General features: G+C 44.2%; 1 protein-coding gene across 1 annotated transcript; it reads left to right on the top strand.

The window, feature by feature from the left end:
* Positions 1-6852: 6852 nt before the first annotated feature.
* Positions 6853-20890, top strand: p2ry2.1 (purinergic receptor P2Y2, tandem duplicate 1). The gene is made up of 2 exons (XM_070891333.1): positions 6853-6964; positions 19793-20890. The coding sequence occupies exons 1-2, from the start codon at positions 6853-6855 to the stop codon at positions 20875-20877; spliced, it is 1197 nt and encodes a 398-aa protein (XP_070747434.1). The 3' UTR covers positions 20878-20890.
* Positions 20891-21967: the final 1077 nt, after the last annotated feature.

Below are 21967 nucleotides of genomic sequence, written 5' to 3'. Positions count from 1 at the left end.
TTATCTCACAATTCTTGATGGACCCATCAACAATAGCATGTAAGTTATTTCTGGGAACTACTATTTCTCAGACATTGTACTCTTGCACTTTCACACAAACTTTTCCACTGTGTGTAACCGCACAGCGCACCTTTCTGAGAAGGTGGAGGTGGCAGCTGAGAATCTTCAGCCATCCAGACCAAGGTGCTGCTCTGCTTTTTCCAAGTTGCTGTGGCTCAGCGGGTAGCACACTTGCCTCTGAGTCAGAAGGTTTGTGGGTTCAAGTCCCACTCCAGGAACTTGAGCACATAAATCTAGGCTGACACTCCAGTGCAGTGCTGCGGGAGTGCTATACCGTTGGAGTTGCCGTTAAACTGAGGCCCGGTTTGCCCTCTCAGGTGGACGTAAAACATCCCGTGGCACTGTTTCGAAGAAGAGTTATCTCCAGTGTCCCTCAGTCAACGTAACAAAGACAGATTATCTGCTCATTATCATATTGCTGTTGGTGGGAGTTTGCTGTGCGCAAATTGGCTGCCGTGTTTCCCACATTACAACAGTGACTACACTTCACAAGTACTTTGTTGGCTGTAAAGTGCTTTGAGACATCCGGTGGTCATGAAAGGCGCTATATAAATGTAAGTCTTATATTTGTGCTCCTTCCGACTCCACAGAAATACTGTGAGACACTGTTTCCCAGCTTCACCCACTCTCCATTCTCCTCCGCCCACCCCCACAGAAGCTGGCCGGTATCCCTCAGCTCCAAATCAGTGAGATGTAGCGGGACACCTGGCTTGGGACATGCAGCTCATTGGTCCGATGGGAATGAACCCCTGCTCCCTAAATAGCTTGGATCTCTCGACGACCGGAATGGGCGGCCGGCTGGCACATTCAGCTCGGCATGCACCCAACAGCTTTTTCTTTTTCTTATAAAACAAGCAATAAAGTCACCATTGCCGATCGCTGGATAAAAGCTACTGACGTGCATGATGATATTTCTGTGGTCAGATGCAACCTGACTATTAAGTGCAAATCGTTTCTCTTCACAAAGGCTGCAGGTTTGATCTGAAGAGCCTGAATGCCCAGATGCCCATGTGTGACTGTTTGGACTTGATGAAACGCTGCCAACTGGTGAGAGTTGTCTATCCTGTCTTGTGGATGGCTCATTTCCACAGGGAAAGTGATGACGGTGTCACCCCCTGCAAACATAGTTGTCACACCACTGATTGATATGTGCATTGCAGACTGATTGATGTGGCAGATGTCTTGACGTGGCTTGGAAGGATTTAGTGACATGAAAACATAATGCTGTGGTTAATACAGGACTGTCGCTGATCCTACTGTGCTATGTAAATCATTAGCAAATGGCACAACTCTGTGATAGCCTGTCTTGTGAAGCAGAGGAAGACAGCATTCCTCTGCCACGTCCAAGTGCAAATCCCGAGGTCGTGATGGATGCAGCCAAACGTCTTATAAGGACACCTTGCAGTTTTGTGCAATGAGATATGAACCTTCAAAAGAGCCCATCTTCGCCTCTTTATATGGTGCCTATATATATAATCTAAATTACAACTGTGACTACACTTCAAAAGCACTTCATTGGCTATAAAGCGTGGTATTTGAGTTAGCTGAGCTTAAACACCTCTTATGAGGGCTAGTCGTTGGTAACTAATGACATGATACGAAATAATTAAACCCAGAATTACTGGTCTGTATGTCTTTATTGTCAATCATCAAAGAGACTGAATCTGTATTCAGAGTGTTGGAGAATTAACAGCACAATTACCATGAAGCAGGAAATTACATTTCTGGCAGTAAGACTACTTTGAGCAGTTTTACTGCATGTTGCATGTTTCAATACAGGCTTGACACGGCAGTAAATGATTGCCTCCGGTAACTTAGCAGTTATTAGGTGGCAACTTGTACTAACTTTAATTAGTAAGCCTTTTCTGATATTTTAAAGGCTTTATGACACCCGCACTTTAAGTCAGAATTGAACCTGATTTTATGGGACCGAAGAGAGTGGCCTTGATTTTCCTCAGCTTAATGCTCTGTGCAATTATTTTGTGCATTAGGCTGAGGAATGAGAAGTGGATACTTGTTCTGCCGGGTCTTTGGGGCTTGCTGAGGACATGTTAGGTGCTATATAAATGCAAGTTCTTGATTTTTTTTTCCTTCACTGTCATTATTCTACTAGGATTTGAGGAAACTGTGAATACCATCATCATCATAGGCAGTCTCTCGGAATCGAGGAAGACTTGCTTCCACTCTAAAAATGAGTCCTTAGGTGGCTGAACAGTCCAATACGAGAACCACAGTCCCTTTCACAGGTGGAACAGATAGTTGAGGGAAAGGGTGGGTGGGACTGGTTTGCCACATGCTCTTTCCGTTGCCTACACTTGATTTCTGCATGCTCTCGGCGATGAATTACTATCATGGTATCGAGTGAATACCAGAGGATCTCTAGTTCCACAAAAAAAACTGATATTCAGTGAGGAGATAGATAAAAGGATACGTTTCAGCTGAAGTGTTCAAGCTTTGCTCTGGCAACTTTAGTATCAGATGAACTTACTTTTTGTGTTACAATCGTGCCTTGTAACTCTTTTCTGCAGATCCACCGTTCTATGTTTAAAAAGTACCATGTGGGAGAAAATGCTGCTTGCAAAAACAGAGTGCTTGGGCGATTTTTTTTTTAAAGGTAGAAGTTCAATAATTTTTTACGTTTTTGGTCATTGCATGCCTCCATGTAGAGAGATGCAATTGAGACGTCTTGGTGCTATGACAGAGATCTTACAACATCAGTTCCAACTGTGTGTTAACGTACAACAATAACTGATAATGCAATTCCCAAATGCTGTTCACACGATAGGTGTAATGTATTTGCTTCATAGGGTCTTTGCTTAAGAATTCATAGCAACACCTTGCTGTTAAGAAAAAATTGGTTTATTAACAAAGGTTTAATAATCACACTATAAATTACCAGTTCAACCACTAGGCTCACAACTGCATACCTCATCGTGGATGACCTAGACTCAACTGACTGGGGTTTTATTGAGTCTTGTGAACATCACATGACTGGCTAAGCCACTCACAATGCAACAGTTCTGCAAACCTGTGAGCATACATACCCACAGGTGCACAAATTACAATAGGTATGGACACAGAAGGTCATATGGGTATTCGAGCTCTTCTATTCAATAAACCCTACAGTTCTCCCAGCACAGAACTGAAATGTTTCTTATATGATGAAAATACTTTTGCTTCTTTTAACAATTTTTTTTGATGGGGGTGGGGGGGCGGGGTGGTGTTAGGGAATGGTTCCTTTAACTACTGATGGGATATGTGACTATTCTTGATGGTAACGTTAGGTCAAAGTATTGATCATCTTGTAATCAGAGAAGGGAGGGCATGTAAATAGTATGGCCTCAGATAAAGAAACATACATTTTGAATGAAGTCTGAAATATGCTGCACACAATCTCTTGAGAGTTGTTGCTCAGATATATGACTAACTTTTGTAATAGTTGCAGCTGAACAGTAAGCCATTTGGGTAGACGGATGATGATATATGTATTATTCTGCAGATACATAATGCGGCATTGTTCTGCCAGACAGATTTATTTTTTCTCCAAGGTCTATAGAGGAATAGAATACATAAGTAGGGAGGTCATGTTAAATTTATATAAAACCAGAAAAGATTTACAAGGGTGTTACCAGAATTGAGAGGATGCAACTAACACGAAAGATTGAGCAGGCTGGGGTTCTTTCCTCAAGGTAGGGTATCGGGTAAATTAAAATTATGACTGGGTTCGATAAACTGGATGTGGAGAAACTGTTTCCACATGTGGGTGAGCCTAGAACAAGGAGACATAAATATAAGATAACCACTAATACATCAAATGAAGATTTACTTCACACAGTGGTGATGAAAATGTGGAACTTGCTGCTACATGGAGTAATGACGATAGCATTGACACATATATGGGGACACTTGATGCATTCATGAGGGAGAAGGGAGTTGAAGGATATGGGGGCAGCGTTGGAAGAGGTAATTAGAGTCAAAGGAGGCTTGTGTGGCATATTAACACTGGCATAGATCAGTTGGGCCAAATGGCCTGTTTCTGTGCTGCAGGCTGGGATTTTGCTCACCTCGACGGGTCTGGGGTGGGTGATGTCGGTGGCGGGTCCCGACCCTGCTGCTGGCTCCATCCCGCTTTGTGAAATGTCTTTCCGTTGATGGCGCTTGTTAAGCTCGTCCAGTGCTCTTCCTGGCCAATTAGAGGAAGCTGGTCTGGTGATGTCATTTCATGACGTGTCATCAATAGGTTTCCTTAAAGGGACCATAGCCAACTTTATTTTGACATTTGTGCTGTCAGTGCTCTGCAGCATTGTGGTGCTGCAAACACTGACAAACACTGCACAGAGGTGCAGGGTTGCACCGAAGTTCTCCCATGGCTCCCTCCAAATGCTTATGGAAGGAGTCTCAGCATGCAGGGAGGCCCTGTTCCCTTCCTATAGGCAGAAGAGACCTCCCCAGGAGAGCAACACAGCCTGGTTGTACATTACAGAGGAGGGCACAAGCAGGGATGTCATCAGGAGGACCTGGGTGCAGTGCCGCAAAACGGTCAATGATCTCATTGGATGCCGAAACATTAGTACAAAACAACACTCACCTTCATCCTGCTGTGTCTCTCATCAGATCCCCATCACTCTGCCTTCCCTATCCTATTCCTGCACATCCTTACCCACACCTATATTATCACTTCCCCATCTCACTAGCCACCCCTCACACTCATCTTCATCCTAGTGCAATCATACCAACTAACAACACACAAAGGTCGCCACTTTATCCATTGTTCACATAAAGTTTCTGTTAATGTAATGTGTTTGAAACATTGAAACCTTTATCTTCAACACTTTGCATTCTTGGAAAGATTTGTGTGCACCTTTGGAAGTGGCTTAGTGAGTTGCAGTGAATGGTCAGACTTAATGGTATCCCTCACAATGGTGATGAGTGTGAAAGGAATGGCTTGGGCATCGCAGGGATGCTTTATGGTGTTGATGTGGGGTGGTGCCAACCTGGAGCATCATGTGGCGGCCAGGGTGTACAGCATCAAGTGAAGTAAATCTGGCCATGGTGAGGCCATCCCTGGCCTCCTGGGCAGCAGTGTACTCGAGTGCTGATGCCCTGTGTCCTGTGCAGCATCGGGTGATTGCGGAGAAGGTTGGTGTTGTCATTGGTGTGCCTGGTGCTGGTGGTGTTGGGGCTGCGTTGTGGGATTCTGAGGACCAAGGTGAGATAAAGGGCACTCATATTGGTGGAATAGATGGCAGGTGAAGTACAGCTGAGAGAAGCATTCTGTCAATGGTGAGAAAGTTCTTCCAATGAGGTGATACTGATTGGAGAGTTTAAAGTAGAAAGCCTGCAGAATCTGTGCTGGAAATGGACTGAGAAACAGCTTGTGGCTGAGGAAAGTGATGATCTGTCAGGTTAGAGCTTTTACTGTACATTTGAAGCTGTCAAGCAATCAGCTGGAGCAATGACCACTGAACTTCCCGAACAGCGTGGTTCCCGTGGCCACGAGGTTAAGGTAAGTTAAAAAAGTCTGTTACTGATCTGTCAACAAGGCAATAATGAGTTCAATTGGGTTCCCCCACTGCTGCTTGTTGGACTGCTCAGCGCTGACGGACCCAACATTGTGAAAGGTGCGTGGTGGTGGGTTCACAGCGGGGTCCCGACCCGATGTCAAAAAGAATGTACTTTCCCTCCCGACCCACCATCGATAATGTCTGATGAACCCCCGGAAAATTCCAGCCTATGTAATTCTAATTCTATGTAATCACTGCTAATTCCTAATATTCTTTCCAACAAGTTACAGGCAGTTGATTTTGAGCAATATCTTGGCCATCGCTCAGAAATGTACTTCACTGGTCACAGATGAATGCATCCTGGTGGGAAGTTACGCAATGCATTGCCCAGCACTGTTTGTATATGTTGGCCCACATCTTTCAGCTAAGAACCGGAGAATCGTTTAGTTTTATATGAATCAGAGGTCTGGGACTCTTGGCATTGTATTCATGTTTTTAAGTTCCCATTTCTGATGGCCGTGATTAAGAAGTCAGTTCAGGGATTGAAGATATTAGCAATTGTCTGTAATTGTTAGTTGACTGGGATTCTGGTATTTTAAAGAAAGCAAAATAACAATAGTTATAAAATATAATATAATATAAAATGAACAATTTCCACAAATCTATATCTTAATTTACCATATAAGGCTCCCACCAAAAGCTTGTTGCCTTTTTTTACATTCACTGCCCCTTTCTCAACATCCTCAATATTTTACCCGTAAAACGTTAAATATGATTGCATCATTAATTGAAAAGTTTCATAGACCCGATTTCCCCCATTCCCAATATCGGTGCACAGGTAGCCCCAAAATTGAGGCAAAAATACCATGATTTACTTCTATTCAGATTCACTGTCGCCCTGATTAGTATCAATAAGCAATCTTTCAAATTGCTCAGTAGGCATTGGGTAACAAAAGCTGATGTAAATATGTGAATGTAAAGCTTATGTTAAATCTTTCTAAGGGTTATAATCTGACATGCGGGTGTTAAAGCCTTTTAGATATTGTTCAGTGGTGGGGGAAGGTGTTGGAGGAGGTGGGGGGGCCGGGGTGGTGGGGGTGGGAGGGGGTTGAGGGTAGTCATAGTTTACTGTTCAAGTATAAAATTAGCAATTTACACAAATCTATGTCTTAATTTACCACACAAGACTCCCACCAAAAGCTTGTTGCCATGTTTTACATCTACTGGCCCTTTAATATATAATATATGCTTAAAAAATGGAAATTATTGTGACAGATTCAAGGTAGTTATGGATAAGGAGAAGGATAGACCAGGAATAAAAGTTCCAAATTGGGAAAAAGCTAACTTTGTTCAGTTGAGAAGTGGTTTGGCCAAAATGGACTGGAAACAGCTACTTGAAGGTAAGTCAGTGTCTGAACAGTGGGAGGCATTCAAGGAGGAGATCCGGAGGGTTCAGGCCAAACATGTGCCCTTAAAGAAAAAGGGTGGTATTAACAATTCTAGAGCCTCCTGGATGTCTAGGGACCTACAGGGGAAGATAAAGAAAATAAAATGAAAGCTTATGTTCTATACCGACGGCTAAATACTGTGGATTCTCTGGAGGAATATAGAAAATTCAGAGGTGAAATTATAAAGGATATTATAGAAACATAGAAAAATAGAAACATAGAAAATAGTTGCAGGAGTAGGCCATTTGGCCCTTCGAGCCTGCACCACCATTCAATATGATCATGGCTGACCATGCAAATTCAGTACCCCATTCCTGCTTTCTCTTCATATCCCTTGATCCCTTTAGCCATCAAGGCCACATTTAACTCCCTTTTGACTATATCTAACAAACTGGTCTCAACAACTTTCTGTGGTAGAGAATTCCACAGGTTCACAATTCTCTGACTGAGAAAGTTTCTCCTCATCTCGGTCCTAAATGGCTTACCCCTTATCCTTAGACTGTGACCCCTGGTTTTGGATTTCCCCAACATCGGGAACATTCATCCTGCATCTAACCTGTTCAATCCCTTCAGAATGTTATATGTTTCTATGAGATCCCCTCTCATTCTTCTAAATTTCAGTGAATATAAGCCTAGTCGATCCAGTCTTTCTTCAGATGTCAGTCCTGCCATCCCGAGAATCAGTCTGGTGAATCTTCACTGCACTCCCTCAATAGCAATAATGTCCTTCCTCAGATTAGGAGATCAAAACTGTACACAATATTCAAGGTGTGGCCTCACCAAGGCCCTGTACAACTACAGTAAGACCTCCCTGCTCCTATACTCAATTCCTCTCGCTATGAAGGCCAACATGCCATTTCCCTTCTTCGCTGCCTGTTGTACCTGCATGCCAACTTTCAATGACTGATGTACCATGGCTCCCAGGTCTCGTTGCACCTCCACTTTTCCTAATCTGTCACCATTCAGATAATAATCTGCCTTCCTGTTTTTGCCATCAAAGTGGATAACCTCACATTTATCTACATTATACTGCATCTGCCATGCATTTGCCCACTCACCTAACCTGTCCAAGTCACCCTGCAGCCTCTTAGCATCCTCCTCACAGCTCACACTGCCACCCAGCTTAGGGTCATCTGCAAACTTGGAGATATTACATTCAATTCCTTTGTCTAAATCATTAATGTATATTGTAAATAGCTAGGGTCACAGCATTGAACCTTGCGGTACCCCACTAGTCACTGCCTGCCATTCTGAAAAGGACCTGTTTATTCCTATTCTTTGCTTCCTGTCTGCCAACCAGTTCTCTATCCATGTCAATACATTACCCCCAATACCATGTGCTTTAATTTTGCACACTAATCTCTTGTGTGGGACCTTGTCAAAAGCCTTTTGAAAGTCCAAATACACCACATCCATTGGTTCTCCCTTGTCCACTCTACTAGTTACATCCTCAAAAAATTCTAGAAGATTTGTCAATCATGATTTCCCTTTCATAAATCCATGCTGACTTGGACCGATCCTGTCACTACTTTCCAAATGCGCTGCTATTACAACTTTAATAATTGATTCCAACATTTTCCCCACTACCAATGTCAGGCTAACCAGTCTAGAATTCCCTGTTTTCTCGCTCCTTTTTTAAAAAGTGGGGATACATTAGCTACCCTCCAATCCATAGAAACTGATCCAGAGTCTATAGCATGCTGGAAAATTATCACCAATGTATCCACTATTTCTAGGGTCACTTCCTTAAGTACTCTGGGATGCAGACTATCAGGCCCTGGTGATTTATCGGCAGTCAATCCCATCAATTTCCCTAACACAATTTCCTGACTAATAATGATTTCTTTCAGTTCCTCCTTCTCACTAGACCCTCGGTCCCCTAGTATTTCCAGAAGGTTATTTATGTCTTCCTTAGTGAAGACAGAACCAAAGTATTTGTTCAATTGGTCTGCTATTTCTTTGTTCCCCATTATAAATTCACCCGATTCTGAGTGCAAGGGTCCTACATTTGTCTTCACTAATCTTTTTCTCTTCACTTATCTATAGAAGCTTTTGCAGTCAGTTTTTATGTTCCCTGCAAGCTTCCTCTCATACTCTATTTTCCCCCTCCTAATTAAACCCTTTGACCTCCTCTGCTGAATTCTAAATTAGAATTATGTTGTAATGTGGCCCTTTTTGATTTTGCCTTGGGTTTCTCTGCCCTCCACTTTTACTTATCTCCTTTCTACCTTTTGCTTCTGCCCCCATTTTACTTCCCTCTGTCTCCTTGCATAGATTCCCATCCCACTGCCATTTTAGTTTAAACTCTCCCCAACAGCACTCGCAAACATGTCCCCAGGACATCGGTTCCGGTCCTGCCCAGGTGTAGACCGTCCGGTTTGTACTGGTCCCACCTCCCCCAGAATCGGTTCCAATGTTCCAGGAATTTGTATCCCTCCCTCTTGCACCATTCCACAAGCCATGTATTCTTCTTAACTATCCAGCTATTTCTACTCTGACTAGCACGTGGCACTGGTAGCAATTCTGAGATTACCACCTTTGAGGTCCTACTTTTTAATTTAACTCCTAGCTCCCTAAATTCAGCCTGTAGGATCTCAACCCATCTTTTACCTATATCGTTCGTACCTATATGCACCATGACAACTGGCTGTTCACCCTCCCCCTCCAGAATGCCCTGCAGCCACTATGAGACATCCTTGACCCTTGCACCAAGGAGGCAACTTACCATCCTGGAGTCTCGATTGCGACCTCAGAAACACCTATCTATTCCCATTACAATAGAATCCCCTACCACTATAGCTCTCCCGCTCTTTTTGCTGCCCTCCTGTGCAGCAGAGCACCCATGGTGCTATGAACTTGGCTGCTACATGGTAAGAGAGAGCATGAAAAATTCTTGGCAAGTAAAACCCAAAGATTTTCTACAAATATATTAAGAGCAAGAGGATAACTAAAGAAAGGGTAGGGCCTATTGGAGACCATGAGGGTAATCTGTGTGTGAAGGTGGAAGATGTGAGTATACTTCTTAATGAAAACTTTGCGTCTGTTTTCACAAAGGAAAGGGACAGTGTAGATACTGTTATCGAGGAAGAGTGTGAAACTCTGGATTAAATAATCATAACGAGAGAGGAAGTATTAAGCCGCTTTGAAAATGGATAAGTCCCCAGGCCCGGATGAAATGCACCTCAGGCTGTTGGGCAAAGCAAAAGAGGAAATAGCAGAGGCTTTGACTTTCATTTTCCAGTCTTCTTTGGATTCAGGTACGGTGCCGGAGGACTGGAGGACTGCTAATGTATTACCCTTGTTTAAGAAGGGAGAAAGGGATAGGCCGAGTAATTACAGGCCTGTCAGCCTAACCGCAATGGTGGGAAAATTATTGGAAAAAATCCTAAAGGACTGGATAAATCTGGGACAGTCAGCACGGATTTGTTTAGGGAAGATCGTGTTTGACTAACCTGATTGAATTTGTAGAGGAGGTAACCATGAGGGTTGATGAGGGTAATGCGTACGATGTTGTTTACATGGATTTTATAGCAAAGCTTTTGATAAGGTCACACATGGCAGACTGGTCACCATGGAATCCAGGGCAAAGTGGCAAGTTGGATCCAAAATTGCCTCAGAGGCAGGAAGCAAAGGATAATGGTTGATGGATGTTTTTGTGAGTGGGGTTCCGCAGGGCTCAGTACTAGGTCCCTTGCTTTTTGTGGTATACATCAATGATTTGGATTTGAATATAGGGGGTATGATTAAGAAGTTTGTAGATGACACTAAAATTGGCTGTAATAATGAAAAGAAAAGTCATGGATTGTAGGAGGATATCAATCAACTGATCAGGTGGGAAGAACAGTGGCAAATTGAATTTAATTCGGAGAAGTATGAGGTAATGCACTTTGGGAGGGCTAATAAGGAAAGGGTATACACATTAAGCAATAGGCCACTTAGAAGTGTAGATGAACAAAGGGAACTTGGAGTGCTTGTCCGCAAATCCCTGAAAGTAGCAGGCCAGGTGGATAAAGTGGTTAAGAAGATATACGGAATGCTTGCCTTTATTGGTTGAGGCATAGAATACAAGAACAGGGAGGTTATACTTAAATTGTATAATACACTGGTTAGGCTACAGCTGGAATACTGCGTGCAGTTTTGGTCGCCATATTATAGGAAGGACGTGATTGCACTGGAGAGGGTGCAGAGGAGATTTACGAGGATGCTGCCTGGAATGAAGAATCTTAGCTTTGAGGACAGATTGGATAGGCTGGGTTTGTTCTCCTTGGAATAAAGGAGGTTGATGGGAGACCTCATTGAGCTGTATAAAATTTTGAGGGGCCTGGATATAGTGGATAGCAAGGGCCTATTTCCCTTGATGGGGGGGTCAATTACGATTGGGATAGGTTTAGGGTGTTTGATGGAAGGTTTAGAGGAGATTTGAGGGAAAGCTTCTTTATGCAGAGGGTTGTAGGGGTCTGGAACTCGCTGTCTGGAAGGGTGGTGGATGAAGAAACACTGACCACATTTAAAAGGTGCTTGGATGTGTACTTGAAGTGCCGTAACCTGCAGGGTTACGAACCTAGAGCTGGTAAGTGGAATTAGACTGGATTACTCTTGATGGTTGGCGCAGACACGATGGTAAGTACTTCAGGGAATCTAATACAGCCAGAGTGATCTCCTGGACTAGTTTCAATCGCCTGGATGGGTTGGAGAGGAATTCTTGCAGATTTTTCCCCCCAATTGGCCTGGGTTTTTATCTGTTTTTTTGCCTCTCCCAGGAGATCACATGGCTCAGGTGGAGTGGAGTGTAAAATGTTGCAATACATGGGGTATCGTGGTTGTGTGGAGCGGATTGGTTGGGCCGAATGCTCTTTACCTGTCCGCCATTGTTCATTGTTCATAGATTTGTATGTAATCTTCAGGGCTGCTGACAGAGGGCCGTGTGGCTCTTTGTCAGCCGGCGTGGACACAATGGGCTGAAATGGCCTCCTTTTGCGCTGTAAATTTCTATGTTTCTATCAAACACTGCCAGTGGTTATGCCACAAAATGGAGTTCAGAATGAAACAACAATAGCTGTACATTGCCCGTGGAGAATTACAACCTGGAGAAGATTAATTGGATTTACCTCCCATGACCACCAATAATTGGCTTCATCTGGTTTTATTCCATCAGCATTAATATTTTACTAAATTGTTAAACCTCCTGGCAGATACTTGCAGTAGCTCCTCTTCTGAGTGGAGACCTCTGGGTCCCACCTGATGTTCCACCCCTGCCGGGTCTCTTGTGACTGACTTACTGTAATGTATGTATGTCTGGGTTTACCTGCCACCAGGGGGAGCGACTGTCGGAGGTCTTTGGGCCACAGACACACACATGCAGTCCTTGTATATAAAGAAAGCCTCCATGCTTAATCCTCAATTTGAGAGCTAATAAAGTAGAGTCAGGTTGCACCTGATTGAGTTCACGGTACTAAGCCTATTGAGTTATTGCAGACGCAACATTTGCCGATGAGGCACAATACAAACTTTCACGCCAAAAAAAATGAGCATCATTAGAATCCTGGAGCAATTCGTGTTGGGAGAAAATTGGGAGGATTTTATAGATCGCCTCAACCAGTACTTCGTGGCCAATAAGATGAAGACGCTGACTCAGTTAGGCGCAGGGCGGTTTTCCTCATGGTTTGTGGTCCAAAAATCTATGGCCTCATAAAGAATATGCTCTCACCTGCACGTCCAACGGAAAAGACCTATGAGGAATTGTGTGCTCTGATTCGGGACCATCTCAAACCTAAAGAAGGCAGCATTATCTCGCGATATCCCTTTTACAAGCATGTTCGTTCTGAGGGCCAGGACGTGGCGGAATTTGTTGCCGACCCGAGACGTCTCGCTGGGCCGTGTAAGTTTGGAACTGCGTTGGAAGACATACTGTGCGATGTCTTTGTAATAGGCATAAACCACAAGGTGATCCTGCGGAAGCTGCTGGCTGCAGAAATGCTGGATCTGAGCAGGGCCATCATGATCGCCCAGGTTTGCCTGACCACGGTCGATTGTATAAAGCAGATGTCCTTGCAGAGTCAGAACTCCACGGCAAGTACTGTGCACCAGTCTATGTCGTCGGTTGGCAGAGCTGCGCCTGGCAGGGCCTACCCGACTATGTTTGCGAAACCTGTAGCTGCTCGATGTCCGCCACTGGGCACGAATCCGATTTCACCCTGTTGGTGTTGTGGGGGCAATCATCGGCCTCATCAGTGTGGTTTCAGGCAGTATATTTGTAGAGGCTGTGCGAAAATGGGGCACCTTCAGCTCAGATCCAGCGTTTCCGCAGCCAGCAGCTTCCGCAGGATCACCTTGTGGTTTATGCCTATTACAAAGACATCGCACAGTATGTCTTCCAACGCAGTTCCAAACTCATGCGGCCCAGCGAGACGTCTCGGGTCGGCAATAAATTCCGCCACGTCCTGGCCCTCAGAACAAACATGCTTGTAAAAGCGATATCTCGAGATAATGATGCCTTCTTTAGGTTTGAGATGTGTCCGCAGCTCAGCAAACGTGCTGCGACACACCACATGGATGATGATGACCGATCCGGAGCGGATCCGGCAATGCAGCCCGAGATTCCCAAGGAGGAAGTGTATAGTGTACATTCGTTCCTGACAAAGAGCCAACCGATAATGATTGAAGTAAAATTGAACGGCGTGCCGGTATCTATGGAATTAGACACGGGTGCGAGTCAGTCAATTATGAGCCAGCGGACTTTCGAAAAGCTGTGGGACGCCAAGGCCGTGAAACCCAAGCTGAGTCCAGTAAATGCAAAAGAGCTCATACCAGTGATTGGCAGTGCAGCAGTCAAGGTGTCGTACGATGGGGCGGTTCATGATCTATCGCTGTGGATCGTTCCAGGCAATGGTCCAACGCTATTCGGCAGCAGTTGGCTTTAAAAAATAATGTGGACCTGGAATTATATTAAAGCTTTGTCATCGGTGGATGACGCTTTGTGTGCTCAAGTGCTGAGCAAATTTTCCTCGTTGTTCGAACCAGGCATCGGTAACTTCACGGGAGCCAAGGTGCAGATCCACCTGGACTCGGATGCAAGACCCGTCCATCACAAAGCCCGGGCGGTCCCATACATGATGATGGAGAAGGTCGAAATGGAATTGGACAGACTCCATCGTGAAGGGGTCATTTCACCAGTTGAATTTACCGAATGGGCTAGTCCCATTGTTCCTGTGCTGAAGAGTGATGGCACTGTCAGGATTTGTGGAGACTACAAGGTTACAATCAACCGAGTTTTGAAACAGGATCGGTACCCATTACCAAAGGCTGATGACCTGTTTGCAACGCTAGCCGGGGGAAAGTCATTCACCAAATTGGATCTGACGTCGGCCTATGTGACACAGGAGCTTGTCGAATCGTCAAAGAAACTTACGTGCATCAATACGCATAAAGGGCTGTTCATTTGCAACAGGTGTCCTTTCGGAATTCGCTCGGCTGCAGCCATATTTCAGAGAAACATGGAGAGTGTACTGAAGTCCGTCCCTAGAATCATGGTGTTCCAAGACAACATTCTGGTCACAGGTCGTGACATTGCTGAACACCTGCACAACCTGGAAGAGGTTCTACGTCGTCGGGACAAAGTGGGGTTCAGGCTGAAACGTTCAAAGTGAGTCTTTATGGCACTTTATGGAAAGGAAGATTGTTGCAGATGGCATCAGGCCCACGGTCTCAAACAGAGGCCATCAAAAATGTACCCAGACCTCAGAATGTGATGGAGTTGCGTTCGTTCCTTGGTCTTCTCAACTACTTCGGTAATTTCTTACCTAAATTGAGCACATTATTAGAGCCATTGCACATGCTGCTCAGAAAAGGTGATAACTGGGTTTGGGGTGTATCTCAAGACAGGGCCTTCGAGAAGGCTAGAAATCTGCTTTGTTCCAAAAAATTGCTGGTACATTATGACCTGTGTAAGCGTTTAGTATTGACCTGTGATGCTTCATCACATGGGGTTGGTTGCGTGCTCCAACAATCCAATGAGTCGGGAAAACTACAACCCGTTGCGTACGCGTCGAGAAGCATGTCTAAAGTGGAAAGAGCCTACGGCATGGTAGAGAAAGAAGCTTTAGCCTGCGTATATGGGGTTAAAAAGATGCACCAGTATCTGTTTGGGCTTCGTTTCGAGCTGGAAACCGATTACAAGCCGCTCATATCTTTGTTTTCAGAGCATAGAGGCATCAATATCAACGCGTCGTCCCGCATCCAGAGGTGGGCGCTGACATTATCTGCCTATGGTTATGTCATTCGCCATAGACCGGGCACTGAGACTTGTGCCGATGCATTGAGTCGTTTACCGTTGCCCACGCCGGAGGTGGAAACGCCACAGCCCGCAGACCTACTGTTGGTCATGGAATCCTTTGAGAGTGAAGAGTCGCCTGTCACTGCTTAACAAGTTAGGACCTGGACCAGCCAGGATCCAATCTTATCAGTTGCAAAACGTTGTGTCCTAAGTGATGATTGGTCAGCCAATCCCAGGGAAGTGTGTGAAGAGACCAAACCTTACAACCATCGCAAAGATGAACTATCCATTCAATCTGATTGTTTGCTATGGGGTAATCGTGTTGTTATGCCCAAGAAAGACAGAGAGAGATTTGTACGGGATTTACACAGTACCCATCCCAGTATTGTGATGATGAAGGCCATTGCCAGGTCTCACGTTTGCTGGCCTGGCATTGACTCTGATTTGGAGTCATGTGTGCATCAGTGCAGCACTTGCATGCAGTTAAGCAATACTGCAGTGGAATCTCTGCTAAATCTGTCGTCATGGCCATCCAAACCATGGTTGAGGATCCACATCGACTATGCAGGTCCCTTCTTCACCCAGAGAGTGGTGAACCTGTGGAATTCTCTACCACAGAAAGTTGTTGAGGCCAGTTCACTAAATATATTCAAAAAGGAGTTAGATGTAGTCCTTACTACTAGGGGGATCAAGGGGTATGGCGAGAAAGCAGAAATGGGGTACTGAAGTTGCATGTTCAGCCATGAACTCATTGAATGGCGGTGAAGGCTCGAAGGGCTGAATGGCCTACTCCTGCACCTATTTTCTATGTTTCTATGTTTCTATGTTTTCCTGGCAAAATGTTTTTGGTGGTTGTGGATGCATATTCCAAATGGATAGAATGTGTAATCATGTCATCCAGCATATCCACAGCCACCATTGAGAGCCTTCGTGCCATGTTCTCTACTCATGGTCTGCCCGACATCGTTGTGAGTGACAACGGATCGTGCTTCACGAGTTTGGAGTTTCAAGAATTTATAAGACTCAATGGTATAAAGCATGTAAAGTCAACACCATTCAAACCCACGTCCAATGGTCAAGCAGAGCGGGCTGTCCAAACAATCAAGCAGAGCCTGAAACGTGTAACTCATGGTTCTTTGCAGACTCGCTTGTCACGCATACTGCTTAGTTACAGGATGAGATCCCGCACGCTTCCCGGGGTCCCCCCTGCTGAATTGTTTATGAAGAGAGGTCTCAAGACCAGGCTCTCGCTTGTCCATCCTGATCTTAATGATCACGTCGAAAACAGACGTCAACATCAGCAGTGGTATCATGATCGCACTGCCGTGTCACGCGGCATCTCTATTAATGATCCTGTGTATGTGCTGAATTATGGTCAAGGCCCCAAGTGGGTCACTGGCACTGTTACGGCCAAGGAGGGTAACAGGGTGCTTATTGTCAGGCTCATTAATGGGCAAACATGCAGGAGGCACATTGATCAAACAAAATTGTGGCACACAGACGAACCGGAACAGCTTGAAGAAGACACCATCAATGACCAACTGATTCATACTCAGCCATCAGAAGACCCTGCTGTTGGCAATGAATTTGGACCTTCAATCCCTGACATGGACACTGCCACTCCCATTAGATCGGCAACCAGCCTCAAGTCATGAATGACTCGGAGAGCTCACCCAGATCTGGAATTGAACTGAGACGATCAACTAGGGAAGGGAAGCCCCAGACTGTCTCAATTTGTAAATGGGACTAATACCAAAATCTTGGGGGGGAATGATGTAATGTATGTATGTCTGGGTTTACCTGCCACCAGGGGGAGCGACCGTTGGAGCTCATTGGGCCACAGACACACATGTGCAGCCCTTGTATATAAAGAACGTCTCCATGTTTAATCCTCACTTTGAGAGCTAATAAAGTAGAGTCAGGTCGCACCTGATTGAGTTCACGGTACTAAGCCTATTGAGTTATTGCATACGCAATACTTACCTCATTCTATTACACAAATGGCCCATAGGAAGTTTGGGCCTCATTAGTCATTTGTCTCATTTGCTGGTTTTGGGACCTTGCTGTGTGCAAATTGGTTGCTGTGTGTGCCTATATAACAACAGTGACTACACTTCAAAATTCAGTCATTGGCTCTAAAATGCTTTGGGATGTCCTAAGGATGTGAAATGCGCTATATAAATGCAAGTTTTTTTTTCTCACATCAGTGAATTTGTGAAATCTCCTGGGATGCCCAATTGGTTGAGACATATCACACAGAAGATCTAAGACCTGATCTAAATTATATCCTGACCACTAAATACACAATGACTTCAAATTCCATGCACCTAGAAAAATGCATGCACTTTTGCCCCATTGTGTGTTCAAACATATCTATTTACTTACAATTTTTGAAAGTTTTGTTAACAGTAAATTTCTTGAGGCAATTTCATTGGAGTAACCATGTTAAGGAAAAATCATTGTGCATTGTGTGCAAGCTGGCTTTGGGAGGGTGAATGCATTTAAGAGGCATAGGGCCCATGTTTTCCTCGGACTACCACCTCTCCTACATAGCATAAACAGAACAGTTTTCCAAATCAATAGACCATATATGTCAGAGTGGTACTCAAGTTCTGTTAAATCTTACATCTTATTTCAAATATTAAATTGGATCCGTACTGACGACATCTCTGGAAACAGTACAATACTCGTACCAATTGTACCTGGACATGGGTGCCTATCCAGCCTGTACCAGTCAGTTCTGAAATTTTAATTATAAAAAAAAAATTACTCCCAGCGTTAATACAAATTAATTGTTGTCTTATGTAACTGTTAAAGATAGATTTCTCTGTCCTATCATAGTTGGATATTTAAGAAGTTGTCTTCCTCACCATTTTTATTGTTCTGTCCATTTTCTTCATGACCATCTGAAGGGCTTGCTCGGCAGGTGTTCTGTTTACATAGATTTGGATTTGAAGTATTTAGTATGTAATGTCCTGCATATCAGGGTTACCCTCTGTTCCAGTTGAGCAACAATTGAAATCATTGTTGTGGAAAACTCTCATCCGAGAGACAAGCTGCAGCCTAGAGACATGTTTGGTGACCATTGAGTTTTATCTGCCTTTGCAAATTTTGCAAAATTATTAAAGAACAGCAAGCAGATTAAATATTAAAATGTTTGGCTGGTGCTTAATCAAATCTCTGCCATAGACAGCTGCACTATCGTTACATATGTAATCCTGTTAGAGGTAATGATAGTATCATTTAATTACCGATTACCAAGTGCCACCAGAGACCTAAGCATAAAATCTAGGTTGACACTCCAGTGCAGTACTGATGGAGTGCTTCACTGTCAGAGGTGCAGCAAAAATTCTGATGAAGCAATAAACCGAGATCCCGTTTGCCCTCTGAGCTGGACGTAAAAGATCCCATGACAGTATTTCGAAGAAGAGCAGGGGAGTTCTCCCTGGTGTCTTGGCCAATATTTATCCCTCAACCAACATCACTAAAACAGATTATCTGGTCATCATCACATTGCTGTTTGTGGGAGCTTGCTGCGCGCAAATTGGCTGCCACATTTCCTACATTATGACAGTGACTATACTTCAAAAATACTATATTGGCTGTAAAGTGCTTTGGGAATCCTGAGGTCATGAAAGGTGCTATATAAATGCAAGTCTTCCTTCTTGCCACCCTCCCTTCCTTTCTCTTTCTTTATCTTCCTTTCCTATCCTGCCTTCCTTTCTTCCCTTCCTTCCTTTCCTCTCTCCCTCCCTTACTGCAGTTGTTTCATTGGAACTACACTCTGTTAGTATGGAAACATCAACAAAAAGATACGTTTTCGCCAAGTGTCAGATATACAAATGAACATACTGATAGCAAGTACAATCAGATTTGGTTCTGTTAAAAATTATTTCCTCAAAGCTCTGAAGCACCAATGCCACATTCTCTGTGCTCTTTCGTTATGAGAATTGTTGACAGAGGAAAAACCTTTACATCAGATTTGCCCTTCTCCACAAGATCTGTTATGCAGTCTAAAATTGAAGACACATTTGTATCAATATTACTGATCTACTTTCAAAATTACTTTATATTTTCTCCTCATCACCCCCTGTCAGTTTCCTCCTGCCTTTTGCGTCACACCCTGCTCAAGAAGGCAGGCAGATGATCTGTTCATAGCCATCAGTACTGGCTAGTTGGTGCGATACGGTGGCAAGAGCTGACTCACCCCGCCGATAGAGAAGTACCCAGCTTTCTCTAATGGCATAACTCAGAAGGGGAAGCCACCATTTGGGAATGGACTACACGTGTATGGATCCTTGTCCTACCTCTGGGTAGAAGCTCCATTGTGCTGAGGTGTCCTTATTGTCAATCCATGACATCGTGACATCATAAAAGATTAAATGCAAATAAAAAAATTGATGAAATTCTCATTTTAAACTAAACCTTTCTTTGTTGTTCAGGGACTCTGGAAAGGATCGGAAATGAAGTCGGACCAGAGCTGCTCAAAACAATAAATTCAGATTAAGTTCTCCAATCCTGGTTTGGTGACTTGAACATGACTGAAATTTTTGAGGAGAATCCATACAATTGTACTTTTAATGAGGACTTTAAATATATTCTACTTCCAGTGTCTTATGCGATAGTGTTTGTGGTGGGACTTGTTCTCAATGCTCTTGCAATATGGGTCTTTGTGTTTCGAATGAGACCATGGAACATAACAACCACCTACATGTTCAACCTAGCTCTCTCAGACACCATGTATGTTATATCATTGCCTCTGCTAATCTATTACTACGCAAGACACAATGATTGGCCTTTTGGGGCAGCTTTGTGTAAAATTGTCCGATTCCTATTTTATACCAACCTGTACTGCAGTATCCTTTTTCTTACCTGTATGAGCATCTATAGATTCCTGGGCATCTGCTTTCCAATGCATTCACTGAGGTGGTTCAATTTGCGATATACCCGGATAGTGTGCATTGTTGTTTGGGGTGTTGTGATAGCCTTCCAGGCACCCATATTTGTATTTGTCAACATAGAGGATACTGGGAACACCACCCTTTGTTATGACACTGCAAACCAAATACATTTCAATAAGTTTGTGATTTACAGCGCTGTACAGTTGGTGTTGCTTTTTTGTGTTCCCTTCACAGTGGTCATGATCTGCTATGGAATTACGGCTAAGAAACTCCTTCGACCCAATGACATACGCCCCGAATATGCCAGATCCAGGAAAAAATCGATCAAGATGATTATTACTGTACTCACTGTTTTTGTCTTGTGTTTCTTACCTTTCCACATCACACGCTCCATTTACTATTCCGCAAGAAGTCTTCATGTGAGCTGTAGTACGCTAGATGCAGTCAACCTGGCCTACAAGCTGACCAGGCCCCTCGCAAGTGCAAATAGTTGTCTAGATCCAATTCTTTATGTTCTAACTGGGGAAACGTATCGAAGTAAGCTGGCACGGAAAGGTGTTGAAAAAAAGAACAATCTTCCATTAGCCAAAAAAACAACCAGTGGAACAGATATTTCGCATTCTGTTTATACCACTGAAATCAGGCTTGAGGAAATAAAGCAAGCTACTGCTGGAAGTAGTGATGAGATCTAAAATTATTTAATATTGCCCAGCTTGGACGTTAAAGCGCCGATTTTCAACTGCTGGCTGTGTATTTTTTGGCTAAGCAATGCCTTGATTTCACAATTCTCATCCTTATTTTCAAATCCCTCCATGGCCTCGCCCCTCCCTATCTCTGGAGTCTCCTCCAGCCCCACAACCCCCCGAGATGTTTGTGCTCCTCTAATTCTGCCCTCTTGAGCATCCCTGATTATAATCGCTCAACCATTGGTGGCCATGCCTTCTGTTGCCTAGCCCCCAAGCTCTGAAATTCCCTCCCTCAACCTCTCCGCCTCTCTACATCTCTTTTCTCCTTCAAGACGCTCCTTAAAACATACATCTTTGCCCAAGCTTTTGGTCTCCTGCGCTAATTTCTATTTATGTGGCTCAGTGTCAAAATTTGTCATCTCATAATACTCCTGTGAAGTGCCTTGGGACATTTCACGACGTTAAAGGTGCTGTATAAATGCAAGTTGTTGTTGTTGAAAAATAGGCAGCCAGCAATTGAAAATCGGGGAGGGGAGCCCTTAGTCGTCCCATTGATATCCAAGGCCTGACATGCAATTTTCAGGTGGGCCTGTGAATGGGCAAGCTGACTGCCCATCTGAAAAAAAAGCTGGAGGCTGCTTAAAAATGCAAATTGGTATCCTACAATGGTTGTAGGACCCCAATTGCAATTTTCAGGTACAAATGGGCAGTGTGTGCAATGCTCAGAATTCGACATGGGACACCTTAAATTTTTTTTGGTGGTGGGATCAGGAGGAGGAGCGGTGCTACTCCTGGGCCCCCAAAAAGTACTCTGGTCCACTGCTGGCCCGTTAAGGACCTTCCCCGGGATTGCCTCTCCCTCCTTCCAATCCTGGCCTTCTGGCCGGCTCAGCATGGGAGCCTGTTGATTACCTTCCTTTCCAGAACTGGCAAGCCGCAGCAAGACGACCACCCTTACTGGCAGTGTGTTAATGAGGCTGGGGCCTCAAAATGGCACCGACTTCGTGCACATTTTGGCGCAACTTGAAAATCACCCACCAAGTAGCATTAAAGTTTCAACAGAGTAGGTGGCCATTTGGTCCACCATGCCTGTGTC

The sequence above is a fragment of the Pristiophorus japonicus genome, chromosome 10, assembly GCF_044704955.1.
Source record: "Pristiophorus japonicus isolate sPriJap1 chromosome 10, sPriJap1.hap1, whole genome shotgun sequence".
Classification (NCBI taxonomy): Eukaryota; Metazoa; Chordata; class Chondrichthyes; family Pristiophoridae; genus Pristiophorus; species Pristiophorus japonicus.
The sequence above is the reverse complement of the archived record's forward strand: the minus strand, read 5'-3'. Positions and strand labels throughout refer to the sequence as shown.